The sequence below is a fragment of the Silene latifolia genome, chromosome 3 (assembly GCF_048544455.1).
Source record: "Silene latifolia isolate original U9 population chromosome 3, ASM4854445v1, whole genome shotgun sequence".
Classification (NCBI taxonomy): domain Eukaryota; kingdom Viridiplantae; phylum Streptophyta; class Magnoliopsida; order Caryophyllales; family Caryophyllaceae; genus Silene; species Silene latifolia.
The window spans coordinates 25405721-25422410 of record NC_133528.1 but is presented as its reverse complement, the minus strand read 5'-3'; the positions used below and the strand labels follow the sequence as shown (position 1 = coordinate 25422410).

At 35.6% G+C, this 16690-nt stretch overlaps 1 protein-coding gene and 1 pseudogene across 2 annotated transcripts; both read right to left on the bottom strand.

The window, feature by feature from the left end:
* Positions 1-4675: 4675 nt before the first annotated feature.
* On the bottom strand, positions 4676-5311 carry LOC141648856 (glutathione S-transferase U8-like; annotated as a pseudogene).
* A 507-nt stretch (positions 5312-5818) lies between these two features.
* Positions 5819-15858, bottom strand: LOC141647421 (uncharacterized). Of its 2 annotated transcripts, none has more exons than XM_074455583.1 (13): positions 15386-15858; positions 13224-13395; positions 12918-13135; positions 12719-12779; positions 12183-12255; positions 11430-11507; positions 10905-11062; positions 9716-9884; positions 9108-9573; positions 8615-9022; positions 8256-8459; positions 7371-7504; positions 5819-6212 (listed from the first exon to the last, which is right to left on the bottom strand). In XM_074455583.1, the coding sequence occupies exons 1-13, from the start codon at positions 15767-15769 to the stop codon at positions 6041-6043; spliced, it is 2697 nt and encodes an 898-aa protein (XP_074311684.1). In that variant the 5' UTR covers positions 15770-15858; the 3' UTR covers positions 5819-6040. The 2 variants fall into 2 exon arrangements, with proteins under 2 accessions (XP_074311684.1, XP_074311685.1); XM_074455584.1 differs by having other exon boundaries at positions 13238-13395; positions 15386-15850.
* Positions 15859-16690: the final 832 nt, after the last annotated feature.

Here is a 16690-nt window from a genome sequence, read left to right as displayed (position 1 = left end):
TTTTCTAATTTAAGTTTTTGTGTATTAATTTAAATCTTCTATATAATTTTTTTTATACTACCTCCTATTTCATATGTAGTTCCACTTTTTCTAATATATGTGAGTATTATTTTATTGAAAAGGGAACAACATATGAAATAGGAGGGAGTATATGTTATTTTTTTTAGATATCATAATATTTTTTGTTCTTAAATGTATTTAAAATGTCAAAATTTAAAAAAAAAGCATTATTTGTATTTTCCCAGAAAAAAATCTAAAAATAAAATAAAATTTTATGAATATTTCATTTTTTGGAGAAAAAATATGAATTTTTCCACATTTTCCTTTTAAAGTCTCTTCTTTGTATTTGATACCCAAAGGTATCAATCTCATACCTACCCTCCCTTATTCCAAACCCATACCTTATACTTAAAATGGGTGAACCAAACACCCCCTTATTCTTCAGCGTATGGGCCCAAATACCCTTAAAATAATAAATTTAGTACCTTAACTAAATTGTTTGTCTTATCTTATTCCCTTATCCTTACTATTGCTAATTAAAATGTATAAGTATTCATTTTCCAGTTACAAATTCTATGTCTTTTTAGTTAAGACATTAAGTGAATTAGTTTTAATCTAAGAAATTGCAGACACATTGAACATGGAGATGAAGGGGCTCCGAACCCGAGATTAGTAAATTTCACGGACTAATTGGCATTGTCTCTATCCCTTTTACAATTCATGAATTATACAATCAATTGTATATGTTATACGGTGTAGAAGCTGAGCTTTGTGATAAAGTACCCGAGCTTTATGTTAAATAATATGAACTTTATTAGAAAGTATTGAACTCATCCATTTACACATTAAAAACATGAACTTTAAATTATCTCAGAAAAAATACATATAAGATCGGATTCTTATACCTTAGTTGTACAATAGTTATGGTACAACTGGATATATAATTCTATTTGTGCCCCTTTTATTATATGAACTTTAATGGAGGAGTCTTTTATTCCATTGCCTCAATCTTTTCAGTTTACAATTTAATGTTAATTTAAGGGAAATTCCCACTTGTACCCCTCTGGTATGAGCTAATCCCACTTGTACCCCTACTTTTCAGGAAAGTCTACTTGTACCCTCCAACTTCGTAATTATTCTCATATATACCCCTTAAGTATAGTAAATGATGAATATTGAGGATGAAGTGTGGTAAAAGGGTAAAAGATGAACGTTGAACATGAAGTGGAGGCATATAAAAATGAATTTGCAGAGAAAAATGATGTTTGTTGGAGAGAATGAAAACAAATATTTCAATTAAAGTATCATATTGTTTACATAGCCCTTAACATCGTACGTAAGAGTACTTAACACTTCTTCCCCGCTTCATAATGACAAGCGCGAATTCATTTAACGTCTTAGTTAGGGATAACAATGGATTGGGTATCCGCCCCGGATCCGTGAGATCCAATATCATGAATTGGATTCCATTCTTTTAGATTCGTAGGATCCGGATCGGATCCAGATCCATATATGATTTTAAGGATCCGGATCTGGATTCTTCCCCTGAGATCCGGATCCGACCCTTAGATCCATATATTTTCCTAAGTCTAAGTTTCTCACCCAAACTCAAACCCATCTAATTAATAAGCTCAAGCCCATTTCCTTTTTTTTAAGTCTAATTTGAAACCCTCGATCCGACTCTCCGTCTTTCCTCAAAGCTTGGAAACCCTAATTTTTCCAAATTACCATATCAAACTCATCTCCCCTCAAAGATGCGACGCCGACTGTGTTCTTCCGTCTGACCGTCCAGTCAACGACTCTCTTCGATCTTCTATTGCGACACTCTCATCTCTTTGATCTTGGTTTTCTCGGCTGTACAATCAGGTTCGTTTCCTATCAACTTTGTTTCTACAATCAAATTGGCTCGCTAATTAGATATTGTAATATTAAACTTGGATGTTACTAAGGTATTGGGCTATTGTATTTCTGAAACTTGTTGAGATCCGTTTTGGACCCAAATCCTACCTGGATCCATAGGATCTGGATATGGATCTTGAAATTTTAGATCCTTAGGACCTGGATAGGATCTGAGTACACCATCAGTTAAATGGATTTGGATCTGGATCCTGTAGGATCCGGTCCAGATCAAATCCATTGCCATTCTACTCTTAGTTGTTGATACTTAGTATTATGATGTTGAAGTGTGGACTTTTCTTAAAAGTAAGAGTACAAGTGAGACTAGTTTATGCTTGAGAGGTATAAGTGAGAATAACTAGTAAATTAAAGGGTATAAGTGGGCTTTCCTGAAAAGGAGGGGTACAAGTGGGATTAGCTCATAGTAGAGGGGTACAAGTTGAAATTTCCCCTAATTTTTTTTTTTTTTTTTTTTTGAAATTGTCATCTCATTAATAATCAACTAAGCGTAGGTTACAATGAAGATAACAAATAGACAAAGGAAAATCAAGATTGCTAACGTAAAAAATACATTCAAAATAACTATCTAAATATCGTAATGGCGCTGCGCTCCTCCAAAATCATAAATTTCTTGAATCTATGAATAATCGATGTCTTTGCATTCTTCTTGATGGAGGGAAACAGTGTAGCCGTCTTGATGTATTCATCCACGAAACAAATCTGATAATCTCCCCGTCGATTAAAACTTATTATATTGATAACAATCCCACGAAAAAATGGAAAAACCCCGAAAGAAAGGACGACAACAACATCTCACCAAAAGGGAGACTATTATTGAAAATAAGATAGATCTGCATAATATTAGTTGTTTAAGAAAGCTTTTGTGGGGCTTACCATCGATGGATGATCGATGGAAGCCCCCGAATAATAATGGAGGGTAGGTTTTTAGAGAGGGTTTTTTTTAGAGAGAGAGAGAGAGGAAATTTCCCCTAATTTTAATTCCATTAAAATATACATCTATTCAAACTTAATGAATTAGCCATTATTTTGGGATACGCTTTTTGATTGTTGGCATTCATTAATATTTGTAAACTAGTATTGGTGTCCGATCCCGCCCGAGCTACATTTATTTAGCATTAAAATTTATTATCAATTAAATAAAGTTACTTTAAAGTTGCATTACTCATAAATTTATCATTAATATAATTTTTTATCACATATCTTAAAATTACGATGAAATAAATTATGAGATAAATTCACTATTCCCGCTATTAATATTTTATTTAAAACGATTGGTTAGCTAATTGTTCATATATACTTTCTTTTGTTGTTAGTATTGTTACTTTTATTACATTCGTTATTATTACTGTTACTTTTACTACTCTCGTTGTAATTATTATTACTTTCACTACTGCCGTATTAATATTGATAATTTCACTACTCCGGTTGTTACTTCGATTACTTTCACTACTCCCGCTCGCCGCTAATATTGTTACTTTGACTATTCAAATGAGTGATTACTATCATATTACTATATCCAATGTTACTACAATTCTTTATTAACAGAATCACTTTTATTAATTGGGCATTCAATTTTAAGAGGCTTATATATTTATATAAATATATATATATTACATATATGTACTAAATCAAATCAAAATAATTTTGGAATATTATATTTTTTTGTAAATCTAGGTTGATTTATTTACCTTTTAATAGTTTTCAAAATATAACATACTTATATTATATTTGTGTATGTTATATAATTAACATCTTTATACTAATTAATATCATAAGTGGAGCATGTTTATTTTAAGGAAAATCACCATATTCTGGTGTTATTAGCTAATAATAATACATTCATAATACATTTAGTACATGCTTAGATTTAAAATTTTCTATAATGTACCGGTTCTCAATGTTTTTAGGATCATAACCAAAGTTGGCTGGTGTGAGTGGTAAGGACTCTCATCTCTTAAACAAGTGGTCAGGGGTTCGATTCCTGACTCTTGCGAATAAAAAAGCCAAACTTGGGAGGGGTCAACCCATTAAATTGCCTTCAGTACCCCGAAGGAGATTGCCCCAACTGTCGGTATGGGATACTCCTGGTTAACACAAAAAAAAAAAAAATTTTGGGATCATAGTCAATTGATATGGTACGATTTGATCGCTCATTTTTGGGATCATAGTCAATTGTATTATGACACGATTCAATATTTATATTTGTACTCTCATATTATTATCCTCTTTTTATTTTACAGAGTTGTAAAAATTCTACTCCGTATTTCATTTCAGTTTGACGTAATCACTACCCTTTATTAAGGTATAATAATAGACTAACTTGCATACTCGACATTTTTTTTGAAGTTACTAATGCAATTTCTTCTTGTCTTGCAGAGTTAAAAGGCTCCAATTACTATAAGGTATGTACCCGGCTTTTACACGTGTAACAAACAAGCCTCTATGTTAATCATGGCTTCTAAGTAAACTACTTTAAGTGGTTTTATTGTGGGCAAAACCTTCTTTCACAAGTCTAATCACGTCTCTCAAACACAAATTCTTATTTGTGACGGAGGGTATCCGTCACAAACAAGAGACGGGTACCATATTATCTCACAAAAAACCCATAGGGGGTGAGAGAAGGAGCACATGGGGTGGGTGCCCACCTTGTCCCCCCTACCCATTTCCACTCATAAAATACCCGTCGCAAGATCCGACCCGTCACAAGCAAGTCTTATTAGTCTCTCAAATTTAACTTTTATCAGTGTTATTGCACGAGTCACAACCTTTCTCTAAGAGGTAAACACTCCTTAACAACATCACAACTTACAAAATTTTGAGCCCAATTCCACAATAAGGGAAATCTTACTTTAGAAACCAACGCTTTTCCCAGGACCTCTTCTTGGGCTCCAACCCAATATCCAATCCCATTAGCAACTAAATCAACCAACCCAATTCTTTCCCCTCCAAAATATGTACATCCCTTAATTTTAAGCTCATTTTCAAGACATCTTAGACCCTCCATTGCTTCTACCATGGCCTCTTCACACTCCTCATCACCTCACAACGCTTTATTTCGAGCCTGAAACAAGTCATCATCGATGAACTTCGCCCACAAACGTGCCTTCGACTTCTCCCTAGGGTCCTTAGGCAAAATGGGATTAGAGTCCCATGTTTCATCAATGTACTCGAGGATAACAAGTGACTCTACTATTGCCTTGCCATTATGAACCAAAATTGGAACCTTTTTGTGAATAGGGTTGTACTTAAGTAGTAGAGAACTCTTGTTGGTGAGGTCTTGTTCTATATATGAATACGGGATGCCCTTAAGTTTTAGGGCGGTTTCGATTCTGTGGGAATATGGACTTGCCCATCTTCCTAAAACCTTCACTTCTTCATTATCCATTGAAACTTATTTAATTCCTGAAGTTTATTCTGTATTTTTTTTCCAGTAGTTGGACACATAGCATGTGCAACTGTTAATATAATGGTTGCATCATAGTTCATACCATACTAAAATACAAACAGATACATAATGAAGTCATGAATGACATCAATATCTTTGTGTTTGACATAAGGAATGAACTCATACATAAAACGTACTTCTCCGTCTCATTCGTTTGTTTACCTTTGATTAAAATACCCTTAATGAAGAATAAAAAAAAAGTAAATAAATGACATGGACGGAGGGAATAATTCAGATTTCTGATCCCCAGATTTCTCTTTTTCATCATTCATACAAACGGTTTTTTCTAATATATTTACTGGCGCACTTCTGATACCTGTTGACCTGTTGTTATTCCGAATGAACGTCGAGGAATAGTAAGAGAATTGCGAAGAAATAGACACAATAGAGTAACTACAAGGAAAAAAAGGAAAAAAAAAAAACAATCGGAAAAGTAATTACAAAGGAAAAAGAGGATTTGTAAACTGGAAAGTGGAAACTGAGGATTGACAGGAAATCTTGTTGAAACATGTTCCTGAAGTTATAATTACTGCTATCCAAAATTTTCGGCACGAGCCACATCCCTGAAACTAAATTAATTGTAAGCTACTGTATTCTGTATATAGCGGGGCAGGTGTACATATTGTACAGATGAAAAATCTACAGACAGTAGTTACAAATGATATCTACCGGGATCAATCAAGAAGCTTCATCAGCAGCATTTTCAGGTGATTGCCTAGCAGCGATCACCTTGTCTAAAGTTTCATCAGGAACTTCGATCCCGATTGTCTCGAGATCCGCAACAATAGCTACGGCCGCATCAAGCTCCCCCAGATCCAGGCACAATGTGATTATTTCATCATATAAAGGACTGCATGTGTACAAATGGACTATAGGATGTCAAACTAATCAATGATTTTCATTAAGACATTGAATCAGTCTGCTAGATTACACGGTTTCAATCACGGTACTCCCTCCATCCCATTTTTATTGTCCCCTAAAAAAGGACAGCCCGGTGCACGATGGTGTCCCCGCTAGGGGACGGTCCGGGGAAGGGTCCCACCACAAGGGTGTAATAGGGGCAAGCTTTCCCTTGCCATTTTGGCAAGAGGCCGCTCCAAGGACTTGAACCCGTGATCTCACGGTCACAAAGCAACACCTTAACCGGTGCGCCAAGGCTGCCCTTTTCTCCAAAATTTATCCCATTTTTTTTATCCCCTTATTTAATTTAGTATGATAAATTAGTAACCTACAGCTAATACCCCTTAGTGTTTAACTGCCATTCACCCTATCAAAATTGCAATGTCACTCAATTTCTTAATTAGAGGGGTAGAGTAGTAATTTTATCTTATTTGTTAAGTCCTTCCCAAAAAGGAAAGTAGGACAATAAAAGTGGGATGGAGGGAGTATTAAATATTGCCCATGACACTGAATCGCAGCCGAGTTATCGAGGTTACTGTGACCGTATTGTGTAACGGTATTGCCTCCATTCATAGCGCAATGAACGAGATTTGGCTGCGACAACCAATTTCTATATCTAATACCATGGTTTCAATAGATATCCTGCAAGTAAAGGTATTTTGGTATATCACAACACTCAAGGTTTTATGAAGAGCACACACTGTCGGTTTTATGAAGAGCACACAGTCTTCGAAACTACTCCGTATTAAATTTTTATTAGCATAATTGTACAGTGTAGGTAGAGTTCAGGGCCTTAAGCTAGCAACAGTTTTGGTGATTGAATGTCTCAATCACCTGATTAGTCCCTAATCCATGAATGTCGTAGTTCAAGTGGTCTTTAGCGAAGAGCATTATAGAACCATTGATTCGGCGATTTCGGCCTCAACTATCACCTTAAGGTTTTGGTTGACATGGTCTTCACACAGTGTTTGCTTACTTGAGGACCAATTTAGTACAATAGCAGTCTGCTTTACAATGTACTCCTCTCCATAAATATAAGGAAACCATGCTCAAGAAATATGGAAAAAAGACAATACTTCAATCACAAATAAAAAGATCTCAAACTGACCTTCCAAATCTGTAACCCAGATTGTGAGTAGTATGCAAGATTGTCAAGAATGCTGAAGGAAGAGGAGCCTTTATAGCAGCACGCAGGATCATTGCACAGTCCCCTATAGTAGGTGTGCCGCCCAATTCTATCACCTGATGAGAATGCATCCGTCAGTACTTATGTTTTCAGGTCATTGAGGTAAATTGTCTGTATTGTCAGTAATGATCGACAGTACAGTAATATGTTCTTGTCCATTCATACCCCTTGAAGTGAAGCAATATATGTACACACTTCAATACCAGGCAAGCAGGTAACAATGTAATATAGGCACAGAGCAGCAACAACAAAAATAACAACATAGCCTTAATCCCAAAAGTTCATTTCGGTTCAGCTAACATAAAACATCATCCCCTATATACTGTGCGGGGTATTCATGCCATCACTTAAATCTCTTGATTTATTTTGTTGTTTTATTTTTTATTTTTTTCTCAAATCAAAATACAATGATGAGAAACGTTAAAAATAAATTAATGAATTGTCAATTTACAATCTATAAATACTGTGCATGTATTGCACGGGTCTATACTCTAGTCTATACTAGTTCGAAAATGAAAAAGATAACGGCAAAGGAAACATAATATGTAGTTAATATACACATAATTAAAATAAGTCATGCAGATGTAGAATTTTTTTTAATATAAGAAAGTCGCAAAAAAATGAAAATAATTACGTTTAAAGAAAATAAGATAAAATCAGAAGAAAAGATAATTCAAAATATTGAAAGTGATTATAAAAATAGACTGAAGCTTTAGATAAATGTTTGAAAAATAACTAAAAAAAAAAAAATCCATCATTAGAGGATTCTTTCACTTCACGAAAAAAATATGTAATGTAGCAACATGCCTTGGACATTAGTTTAATTGCTAACTCGACCTCCCGCTCTTGTGACCACCTCCTTGGAGGTCTGCTCTTTAACTCTCGTTCCCACGTCCAGCCCCAAGCATCAGCAAGGGTATACATATCTTCTACATCAAAAATTCTTCTTTCTCTCATTTCTTTAAATGCCTCAAATAAATCCAAGGGAAACCAATCATCATCGTCATCATTCTGCACAAATTGGGTTGATTTAAGCGCCAGTCAATACATATTTGAAAAGTATATCCAAAGTAATTTCGTCCGAGTAAAAAAAAAAAGCAGGCAACACATGGAACTGATAAATAACAGCGCAAAGTTTTATTAGAGAGCTAAGACATTCCACATACATCTGCAGCCATGGAAGACCTTCTTCTATATCGCTTAGATGTTGTGGGCTTATCTGTATCTTTCAGTAGTTGGACTCCAATCATTTGGAGAGGTTTTTTAGCTTCTAAATTTTTATCCTTAACTCTGTCAACAATGTCTTCCTGACTTTCACTTTGCTCCGTTTCCACTTCCACTTCCTCTTCGTCATCAGCTTCATCATCTTCAACCTCTTTTAAAGCATCCTCCACAACATCATCATCATCATCATCATCGTCATCCATCATGTCTTCGAGCTCTGATTTATTCTCAGATACAGGCTTTGCAATCTCATGAATTATTTGTTCTCCAAGAAAACGTCGCTTCCAAAACTCTGTGTTACCTTCTTCCAGTTTGATTCTTGAGATTAGCTCATCGACTTCTTCATCAACCTGTCAAGACAACCCGACTAACAAATATAATACCTACAGAAAAAAGGACCAGAATGCAGTTAAGCCAAATGTATCAATATATCACCTCTTCCTCTACCTCCTCCACAGGAGGAATCCATAGGGGACGGCCACGTGAAATGTTTATTCTCCTCGCTTTTTGCACACGCTGGTAGAGCACATTCCGAGTTCCATCAGTAGGAAGGTCCTGTGCTTCTAGTTCTTCTTTTAACTCCGCCACTACCATCTTACTGGCAGCTTTCGGTTTCAAAACATTTTTTTCAGGACCTTTAATTATTTTCTTTAATCTTTCCTCCACCCTCATATAATCAGATTCTGATGCATCTGGTCCAAGTACCAAAGGTCCTTCGTTTCTCAAGTGAATCAAAAGTTTCCTGTGATGTATCCTCCATTCTTCTTGACACCGTTGTTTAAAAGAGGTTTCTACTGGATTCGAATAAATAAAACCGAGTGCATCAGGATCAAGAGGAGTTTTTCCTCTTTTAGGAACCCAACGTTTCCGTTCACCTGTAAGACCACCCTCCGAAATATACCTGGTGGAATAACAATAAGAGGATCATAATTCACAATCAACAGGCTTTGTATCAGTTTGGCTTACATTGTTTTATCACTAGTTGGCTACTACTATTTCCAAAGATAAATAAGCTGACGCTCAAGATAAGCGCCAATTATCACCTGGCTATGTAGTCAATTTCATATCCAAGTTCAGCTTCTTCTTGCAAAGGTTCAATCCATGAGCTAACTAATGTCCGGTATTTTCTACTCAAAAGCATAGCTCTTGGTGGAATTGACTGGTTATCCTTAGCCATAGCTTCTAAAGCATCAATCAATTCTTCGATCCTCCCTGGATTCCACCCACAGTAAATGGATCAGCATGAACATTTAGATGAAAAAAAAAAGACACAAAAACTTCATAGGAATTTAAAAACTGAACATATTTTTATGAGGACAATTGTGTTCAAGTTCAGAAGATCTGGCTCCTTACATTGACTAAGGCCTTGTTTGGATACAAAAAATGGAGGGAAGAGAAAAGGAGCGAAGGGAAGTGGAGGGGAGTTTTCTCTCCAAATCTTTCCTTCAGTGGAGGGGAATAATTTGGCTTGTAGACTTGTAGGAGGGAAATGGAGTGGAGGTATTCATTTTCCCTTCACTCTGAATCCCTCCACCATCCTTTTGCTAACCAAACAGAGGAAATTCGTTTCTTCCAAATCCCTCCTCTCCCTTTCCCTCCAAAATCCCCCATCCTAACAAAGGGTAAAAGAAGACATGATGAGGCTTTTGTTAAAAAAAAAAAACATGTCTCAAATCACGTCAGACAAATAATAACTCGAAGGAAGATAATTATCATTACGCATGTTTCCAAAGAGGGTTCCGCTACAAGCAAGGTTCCAGACTTATGCAGCCTTTCACTGCAATAGCTGAGCCCAGTTTTCCGTCAAATGAAATTACGAAAATAAAGAAGAGAACATTTTCTACTTCACAAAAGAAGAAGAGTTGGTTTTGAGAGTAATATAGTCCATTACATCAAAAATCCATGTGAATGAATACGTTTGACTTTATTTTGTCTTATAATTTGAATTCTTGATATTTTAAATGTAGGGAGGAACCACGAAAAGGAAACGTTGGTTGGTCACAGAGCAAGTTGCAAACATATTCGAAGAGGAAGGGTAAGTCACATACTTGGTGTTCGAAGACGAATGGTGAACTCAAACAAGGCTAGTTTACTGAACAAAGACATGAAAAGAATAACCAAAAAAGGAAAATGGTATGAGAGTACGAGGACAAGCGTTATTGAAAAACAAACACACTAGGCTTGAGATTTACGAAATGTGATTCAGTAGCTTCAGTAAGAACATTATCTCACCTTCTCGACATAGAGCTCGAAGATACAGAGAAAGAGGATCACCAAAGTTTCCCTCATTGTATAAAACTTTTGTGCCCCCTTCAAAGTTTTTCAGAGCACGGAAATGCCGGATAGCTTCTTTTACAACGCAATATTTGGTGAAACATTCCACCAACAACCTGAAGAAATATGAATAAAGTCTACTTCAATAATGTAATGCAGCTTGCTATTTACTTATTCGGGAAATGAAAAAGAAAATAAAAGCGTATACGCCTAAGCAACAAAATGGGCGGTAAAAAAGTAAAGTGAACAGACAACCAGACAACAATAAGTGATTATTAAAAATAATACTTTTTGCTGTTCCACATCAAAATTTAAACTGTGGAAGACTGGAAGTAGATATTTAGATGTTAATAAAAGGTCCACATGTGATCCCCTCACAAACTCATAGTTTCACCGAAATGGATTAAAAATTTATGTCTTGATATTAGGAAATGACAAACATCAAACTATACTTGAAAATAAACATTAGTACTTAATACTCACGCATATGTTTTTAAATTTGGCTGTAGTCTCTTATGGTCTTCCACCATCATTCCAAGTAGCTCAGCAACATCCTGGACCCTATTTAAAAAATTAAAAAGGAATTAAAACTCACATAATCAATAAATCAGTGGCTCACAAAAACAAAGTGATGTACTGCTCTGACTTGTGAGTCATAACTTAAATATCCTCATGCATATATACAAGATCCTTCACACATACGACACACAGATATATTAAGCAAGCAAAATGCAATTGGACAAGTCCATTGTGTTTTTGAGAAATTGAAATTTCAATGAATGAGAAAAGTTTGATTAAGTACGGAGTATATTTCATCGAAGAAGTGACTCCTATCATCGGAAGCTTACGATGGCCAGTACTAGAAAGAAAAAGGTCACATAGGTCACCAGACAAAATATGTTACTACAAGTCTACAACACTTCTTGTAACCTCGCTTACTCGTAACCTCCACTCTACTCTCGGCCATGGGTATGACACTTGGACACGTCATTTTAAACCAAAATATGCTGGATTTTCATTTTTTAAAAAAAAAAAGACGGGTTCGACACGTTAACACACAGCCGTGTCAGTTACGTCTAAGCGAGAATGAGTAACATAGGTCACATGCAAAGTAGACCCAAAAACCAAGAATATTTATTTCAAAGTTTATAATTCACTTGCAGAGAATCAGAAATCAAATAAAATGGTCAAACCACTCATCATCGAATGAAAACTTGGTCAAGTAAAGTTACTCACCTGTCATAGGATTCAGCTCTTGTATATGCTTGGATGACCCAGTTATATGACTCTGTATCTGGCTTCATATAATCTGATAAGCAAATCAGAAGTCAGATTTGAAGAAAGTATGTAGACTATGGAAGTCTACCTGCAAAATGAAAGACAGTCCTCATAAATAAAGCAGGAAATTACAAGTTTATAACGATGTTTGGAGATGTTGTCATTTACCTACCAAGAGCTGGGAGAAATATACTTTATTAGAGGTGTATTATTGTGTATACTGGAAATGCAGTTACCATGCTGCCAGATATAGTATATACGGAGTAGATACTCTTTATATAGGTCTTTCAACAATTACACATAGTTTTCTTCAAGGTCCACAACAGATTTTTGATGTACTCAGACAGGCTAATATTCCTCTAGATCAGATAGCCTGCCTCTCATTTGAGTCCAAAGATAATAATAATTCAACGTATATCCACCCCCAACAAGCCAATGAAACACTAAAAATAGCAATTATGCGTTCCAGCATATAAGACAGAAAAAAGGCACACCTTCTCCGAATTCCATGTTCTCAAACGTTGCAAAAGCGATCTCTGGTATACCACAATTTGCCTAAACAAGAAAAATTATGCTTAAGAAGAGACATCATACATCCATAAGCAATCAAACAGTTAAATGAACCATGTAAAACACATACTTTCAAACTTACTTGACAGTAGTTCACAGACCAGAAAATCTGGAACACCTTACCTGTACACTCAAAAGGCAATTAAAGTGGAAAGTTGTAGCCATACGCCCCGCTGCCTCCATTTCATAAGCAATTGTTAAGGCGTTAGAGTGATCCCCAGCTTTACAGTCTTCCTCGATCAGCAAATCATATATCTCATCTGTAGCCTTTAATCCACCTTCAGCGCCTTTCAAAAATACTTTGTTCGCATCTTCCAGATGATTGTTTCTCACAAGCTCCTCTGTATACAATAGTTTTTTGCTCCCTTATGTAACAAGGAGTGATATGTGACAACAAATATGGAGAAACAAGATCAAATAATGTTATACCAACAAAAACCAACCAAGCTTTGCGGATGTCATAGTTCAGTTTCTCCATTGCTGCAAGAATTTCTAAGCCTTTGGTAGCATGGCCTTTGGATCCAAATAAACGAACCAATGCGACAAATGTCTCGTACAGAGGACAAAGTCCCACACTTAGCTCTCTTCTCAGCGATTGCATCTGCAAGTGTGTAAAATCTCAGCAAATACTAGAGTAGAAACAAATTTTGTATTTCAAATGACATGACATGTAAAATAGCATAACAAATGAATTTTTATTCATTTTCAGTAGTTGATAACGTATAACGGGAGGTATATTTATAACGTGGAGACCCCCTTTCAAACAAGACTTGGATAGGCTCATTTTAAGAGTTTGACTTGTGACTTAGCCCAGTAAGTGGATTATACATCCGATGTAGTACCACAAGTTTTATACTTTCGGAGTATTATAATAAAGTTTTTGAGCTTTGTTTTAAAAATTATGAGTCTTACTATAAAGTTTTTGAGTTCATTCACTAAAACATTAAGCACAAAAAAATTACAATAAAACTCAAAAATATTACATACAAACTTACTTAAATTTGAGTTTTGATGGGAAAAAAATTAAAATCTAACTTATAAACTTTAATAAACTCAGAAAAAATACACATATGCTCAAAAACAAATAAAGTTTGAGGTAATAAACTCGGAAAAAATACAAAAATGCTCAAAACAAGTAAAATCAGAGGTAATACATCCGATGTATGTTCCTTTTTCTCGACTTAGCCTGATAGACATAGATCACTCAAAAGTCAAAATATATTTAAAAAGGGTAAAGTTCAGCACCAACTCAAATAAATAGAAAATCTACATCAACGGCACTCAATAACAGCTTTAGTGCCTACCATTAGAAGTAACCATACTTTCCATATTTGAATACAATGCTCAACCCTCTAACCTCACCATTATACGAATTGTGAATTATGCTCAAAAAGTTCACCTAGTCTACAATAAGAGCTAATATTGAGCACCACACCATCTAGTGAGGTCCAAGCTTGTGCATCATAATCATTAACTAGTCTCACAAGTCACACCATTTGCTCTACGGAATACAGTGTCATTTGAGTTTGCTAGTCAAAACTTACTGACCATTGCCCACGTTAATCTTTGATATTCTATTTACTTCTCTCTATCTCTAGAAGCTTCTTACAACATTTCCATTGAAGCTTGTTCAAGCTCTACATCAATGGAGGTTAATTGAGTTGAGAGTAGGAGTTCCATAAATACCAAACATAAATGGGAGAATAATCTAGTAATTTCAATATTTACTCTCTTTCCTTAGTTGCAATATAGTCCAAAGATTCCAAACCCCTTCCCAATTCCCACTTATGTATTACACTCCGTATCAAAAGCGGATGCAGAAAATCCACAACTATGACCTTTTTCTTAGGGTGTGTTTGGATGGAGGGTTTTGGAGGAAAGGGAGGGGAGGGGAAGGATACCAAATCCCCTTGTTTGGATAACAAATGGGGTAGGAAGGAAATGGAGAGTAGGGATTTGGAGGGATCCATTTTTCCTCCTCCAAGGCAAACCAAAATCCCTCCACCATAGGAAAGATTTGGAGAAAAATTGTATCTAAACAACCATACCCCGTCCTCCCTCCCCTTCTCTCCCCTCTCTTTGCTTTCCCCCCGATCCCCCTCGCTTGAGTCGCTTCCCTTTCCCTCCTATTTTGCTATCCAAACAAGCCCTTTGCTGCATCATATTCCTATCTAAACATACTATTATAAATACATCTACAATTTGTATCATTCACAGTTATTAACTACTCTGTATCAATAAATAAGTTGTCCGAATTTAGTATCACTCGAAAATAAAAGTGAAATTAGCAAACACATTTTCTTTGAAAGTGAAGCCCATGGCCGGCCACTAACACAATCAATATGCACTAGGTAAATTCTCGAACATACGTGATAACATACAATTCACACTCAGTCATCCTTTCTAACTCAAAAAGACGTAATTTTCGACTTGAATTACTCCCACAAGCGTTTAAACTCGAGACTAGTTCGTCATTCATTGGTACTTTAACCACACAAACCATCAAATTAGTATAATACCGAGTAATGCACATTATTTCACAAAACAAGCAAACACAAAATTGAAGAAAGCGAAGAGAGAGCAATAATTACAGCGGCTTCGTCGTCGCCATTTCTAGCATTAGCAACAACAAGACCATGATAAGAGCGAGGACCAGGAGTAAGACCAGCAAGAATCATATCATAAATAACATCAGAAACACCAATTGCATCACAATTTCTAGCTCTAATCATCAATTCCTCCATGAAAACAAGCCGAAGAGCTTGCTCCGGTGAATCGTCGTTCTTCTTCGGCCGCCGTCGCCGGCGAGTTTTCGGTTTGGTTGTCGAAACAGCCGATACAATGACGGAGGACGGCAGTTTGCGCGGCGGGGGAGAGAGGAAGTGATGATGATGGTGGTGGTGGTGGTGGTGGTGGTGGTGGAGGAGGAGAGGGTTGAAGGAGAGAAGTGACTTTGAGGATAAAATTGGGGTCATTGTTTTTTTAGTGAGAGTAAGAATTAAGCGTAGTAGTGTGAGGATAAGGGTGGGAAATTTGAGTTATGTTCCCTACTACCAATTTCCATTCTATGAACTAGAAGGGGTATTAACCGTCAAACTGAAAAGGCTATGGTTACCCTGTATGAAATATTATGTACAGTACGAGTAAAAGAGTATGTAAATATGGCAAATAACATCATTTTAAAACCAAGTAAAATAGTATGTAAATATGGTAAATCACACCATTTTAGTCATACTTCAAGTCTCAATGAAAATGAAAGTACTTTATAGGTCAATTATAATCCGTAAATCATCTGTCCGATTTTGTGTTTCATCTCATGTCCCATTGTTCTCCTTACGACACGTCATCAGTTTAATTGGAGGGGTACAAGATGAGACACAAATAATGTGGGAGAGGTGATCTCAACTCATTTAACTAATGATCTTTTAGTTATATATATAGGAACTGCGCTTAAAAAAAAAACACAAATTGTAAAACTACTAAATCGAAATAGGAAAAAAATATACTTAAACATGTTTGTGAAATTAAAAATAGTAAAAAGAAAGTCATTAATTTAATCATATATACTCCCTCCACTTTTTTATATATGACGTTTTGCATTTACGAGGTAAGCCCTTGACTTTAATATTTACAAAAATATATTTGTTCAAAATATATAAAAATGGTACCATTAAATTCCTTACGAAAAACTCTTTCATATGAGTATACATATCATAACATTTAGTCTTATATTTTAAGAGATATTGAAGAGAGAAGGGAGTGTCTCGAAATATGAAAAAGTCATATATAAAAAAATAGAGGGACTATAAAACTAGTTTAGATCCCGCACAATAAATATGCGGTATTTATAGAGTTTTTTTTTATTACTTATTTAAGTTTAGATATCACGTAATAAA